Source organism: Austrofundulus limnaeus, unplaced genomic scaffold (assembly GCF_001266775.1).
Source record: "Austrofundulus limnaeus strain Quisiro unplaced genomic scaffold, Austrofundulus_limnaeus-1.0 Scaffold258, whole genome shotgun sequence".
NCBI classification, from domain to species: domain Eukaryota; kingdom Metazoa; phylum Chordata; class Actinopteri; order Cyprinodontiformes; family Rivulidae; genus Austrofundulus; species Austrofundulus limnaeus.
Window position 1 is genome coordinate 111,408 of NW_013952660.1, and position 4,310 is coordinate 115,717.

The following is a 4,310-nucleotide window of genomic DNA, read 5'->3' on the forward strand; positions in this document are numbered from 1 at the left end:
ATCGGCGCCACCGGACCCTCTGACCACCATCAGTAGGCAAGGTGGGTGAAGTGTCTTGCCCAAGGACACAACGACGGCTGGACAGGGGATCGAGCCAGTGACCTTCTGGTTCCAGGACGACTCCCCTAACCACTCCGCCACAGCCGCCCCATATTATTAAGAATATAGTTAAAGATCTGTGAATAAATCAGGTAAATTGTACTTAATTTGATAAACTATATGTTACAATATTTAATGGAGCAAATTAAGAAAAATTTACCTGATTTATTCACAAATCTTAAACTATATTCTTAATAACTTTTACTAGATACTGATGAGTAAATATTACATGAATTTGTAGCATTTAAATTTACATAACAAACATTGGTGCAAATTGTTACGAGGATTTTTTAAGTAAATCTTACAAGTTTTTTTTTCAGTGTGTGTGTTTTTGGTTTTCTTACAGTTGTACATCAAGCAGAACACGTTTGTCCTCGCCAACATGGATTCTCCAGCTGCAGTCCTCTCCCTCTCCATACCACTCAGGCCAGTTTGGAGACAGAATCACTCCACCTGGACCAGTCAGGTCACCCCCACATTGGGCTACAAAGGCAGAGGAGGAGTTCAGATTAAAGTAAGTAGTTCTATCTATGGGGCACACCCTCCATTGGGAGGGCTAGGGAAGCTTTGAAGTTTGAGGTTGTGACATGATGAAACATGGAAAAGTTGAGAGTTTAAATAACCATTCATTGAAAATGTGTTAAATAAATCTTGAATGTTAAACTAAATAAACCGTAATCTGATTTAGAAGAAAGCATAAAAATATTCTGCATGAAAGGTGATTTAATTCCATTTTACCTTTGCAGAGTGGCTCAGTGTCATTCCAGTATGGATCCCTGGCACTTATGCACTCGATCACAGGTGGCCCTTGTTCTAAAGAGTGGCCTGGGTCACATGTGAACTGAACCACAGCTCCAACACTGTACAGCTGGTCTGACGTCGTAAAGTTTCCATTTTGAAGGTACGGCTCATAGCAGTGGCCACGCTCAAACGCTGAAAAGGGAAAAAATAATCTGTTTGTTCAAAGCACATTTAAGAAAAAACGTTTCATATTTATAGCTTCTCTGAGAAGATTTGTCGTCTCTGTGACACACGAGTGTAATTTCCATAATCTCTGCCTTGAAAATTTGGAACCATATTCTGCAAAATTCCTGGAAGGATGACTCTTTGCTTAGTTTGTCTTTTTATCTTCACCGATGGGATTACCATAAAGAGGAGAACGTTTTAATCCCTTGGCAACATCACATTGCTTGAAAACTAGAAACTTTAGTTTTCATCATGTTGATAGGCAGCTTTGTGTCCTGGCAGCCCAGCAGAAATCCACTTGGCAGAGCATCCCTTCAAAATAAAACTCAGCGTAGGTGCAGTGTGTGTGTCATTGTGCAATAATAAGTTGTTGCTTAAGCTGTGCCATTTAACACCTACCTTCGTATGTGTGTGTGGGGGGGGGGGGGGTTTTTGGTGACATTTGGGGGCAATTTTAAAACAAAATGCCTACTTTTGGGGACAACTGGTGCATTTGGGGACAAAATTCGAGTCCCCGTTTGGTTTAAATGCCATTGGTGGGTTGGGGGTTGGGTTTGAGACCAAGGTGTGAATTGAGTTTAGTTTAGTTTTAGGGTCAGGTAGGTACCTGTGAGGTTAGCCTTAGGGTTTGTGGCCAGGGTAGGCTGTAGAAATGTAATGGAAGTCAATGGAATCAGATAGCTGTGCAAACTGGCAGTAAAAGCAGAGGGTTGCATTCCTTCGAGGACTGCCAGGCCTTTATTGTGTGTTTGTTTTAATCTGCACTCTACCTTCATAGCGGATGTTGAAGCCCATGTTGTGGTTGGGCTGATCAGTGATGAACTGGATCCTCACAGCTGGACCTTCACTTATCACCCCTTCGAATGGTATCTGTCCCCCTCGACCTGAGTCGAACAGAACCACGGAGCCAGCATCCAGACCACTCCACAGCACCAGCCTGCAGGGATGCAAACATGTCCAAAAAAACATCTACTGAGGAAGACTGGGCACCACTGAGAGCTATATAATATTAAAGTGGATTCAGAGTTAAGTACTGTATTTATTTGAATCTTTCTTCCAGATAAGAATCTTTTAAGCTCCAGATCAGATGTGAGTCCACCTGTTCCACAGACACATAAAAACGTGTCTCACCTGTCTGTTGGACCTAAAGCCAGTCTCTCCAGGTGTAGGTGTAGTCTTTGGTCTTTGGGCGCTTCCAGGGACCAGGAGCAGGATCGGTCAAGGGTGGCGTTAGGCCCATGGTGGGGAGAAGGGGACAACACCCTCCCTACAGTTGCATTCTTCACTGTTCCTCCACAAAGAGCTGCACAGAGAGAAGCTGGAAGTTGATTTGTGGGATCTTGAATCCACATTTTACTTTAGGAAGAAACGGAGGAGTAATATCCTAACGAACTTCCTCAATACTCATCTCGTAATACACAGATCCAACATCTAACATGACAGAAAGAGTAAAACTTTCATGGTCCAAAACTTCCAAACACATGGCCAGGAATCCCTCAGAGACAAACCTTTTATGCACAACCTCAACTAGACCAAGAGACAAAGATGGATAATTGGGTACCATTCACCCTAGAGCAGGGGTGTCCAAACATTTTCCCCAAGAGGGCCAAAATGAAAATCTATCCAGGGCTGTGGGCCAAATGCAGTAATATAATACATGAAATACAAATACTTTTTTAAAGTAAAGTCCTTTATTTTTAACAATTAAGCTATGCAATGGCCCTCTTTTGTTTTAGTCTGTGCACTTGGTTGAAGTCTGGCATACTCTCAAGTAGCAAAGGCTCATGGGACATTTCATAAATTGATAAAATATGAGTTTTGTGGCCTTATAAAGTGTGCAAATCTACACGTGGGGTTAAATCCAATCTAAATATTTCTTGTTGTCATTTCATGTTTCATGTTTAATCCTAATAAATCAAAGATATGTCAGCACCATGAATGAAAATTACCTTCACTACAGCCCTTTTATATAGTCATCTGACCAATGGAAACACTGTGTTTCTACATAGGATAACAGGTTACAACCTTGTAACTTTGGCAACTGTTGGTGGGCCAAATCAAATGGCTTGGTGGGCCAAATTTGGCCCGTGGGCCCCACTTTGGGCTCCTCTGCCCTAGAGGCCTCAATGAGAAAGATCCTAACACTCCTTAAACAGACGTTCATATAGATCTAGAATCCAAAATAGGAACCTATCTATATATATGTATATACATTCAAGAGCATCCTAAAATGGGACCCCTTCTTGAATGCTCACCCCCTCTGTCCATTCACTTATTTTCAGAACCCTCCCCACTCCCTACAAAGCACACGACAAACACTCAATGTAGTAACTGGGTTCTGCTCAAACAGTACGCACATACCCACTGGAATTTGCCAGCTATATTCCATTACATCTTACAGCACACACAAATCAAAAGGCTGTCTCCAATGGTCTCTTGGTACAGCCGACTCCATCATGCACTTTACATAAAGATAAGACCCAGTGACCCAGGACTGGACCTGATCTCGAGTGAGCGTGCACTTCCTAAGGGATTTACCACCTCTGCAGAGCCATCAGGCAGCAGGTGGAACCCTCTGAGCGAATGTGGACCAGGTAAACGTCCACACAATGACAAACTGTCCTCATAAGCAAAGTGAAATGTCAAAATATGTACACACAAACACACACACACACACCTCTACAGGTGGGCTCCTTCCCGCTCCAAATTGGCAGGGAGGCATTGAGACAGGTGAGCTCCGTCTCCCCCTGCAGGTGGTAACCCATGTGGCAGTGAAAGCGGGCAACACCTCCAGGGAGCAGGTCCAACACCGACACCTCACCAAAATGAGGCCTCCTCGGCAGGGAGCAACTCAGCCTGAAAGCTGTACAGAAAATATTAATATATTGCAAATTAAAATGTGTACTGTTGAATAAAAAGAAGCAGGTTCAACAGAAAGTATCTGACCGTCATTAAGTTCAGAACCAAATTACATTTATTGCTTCTGCCTGTATGTTGATAAACTGTACTTACTAAGTTCAAGAAGAAAACTTTTGCTCAAATTTATTCACTTGTAAATCCTACACTTTTATTATCACCACCATTACAGGCAAAAAGCAATGATGTATGGGGTGCCGTTTGTAAAGTTACACAGTCAAAAATTACCACCAATATTTTTGTTTTATTTAGACTTTTATAAGAAAAAAAGAACAGATTTATTTTTCAAAGTCAGTTTCTCACCATATGATTCAAACATTTATAAATGT

At 42.1% G+C, this 4,310-nt stretch overlaps 1 protein-coding gene across 1 annotated transcript in view; it reads right to left on the minus strand.

The window, feature by feature from the left end:
* Positions 1-4,310, minus strand: part of sez6l (seizure related 6 homolog (mouse)-like) — a gene marked incomplete at its 5' end in the record, with an annotated part of 34,563 nt that overhangs the window by 22,672 nt on the left and 7,581 nt on the right. Inside the window, 4 exon segments of the mRNA XM_014020570.1 lie at positions 444-582; positions 838-1,032; positions 1,836-2,002; positions 2,197-2,368. Of these exon segments, the coding sequence (XP_013876024.1) occupies positions 444-582; positions 838-1,032; positions 1,836-2,002; positions 2,197-2,368 (673 nt within the window).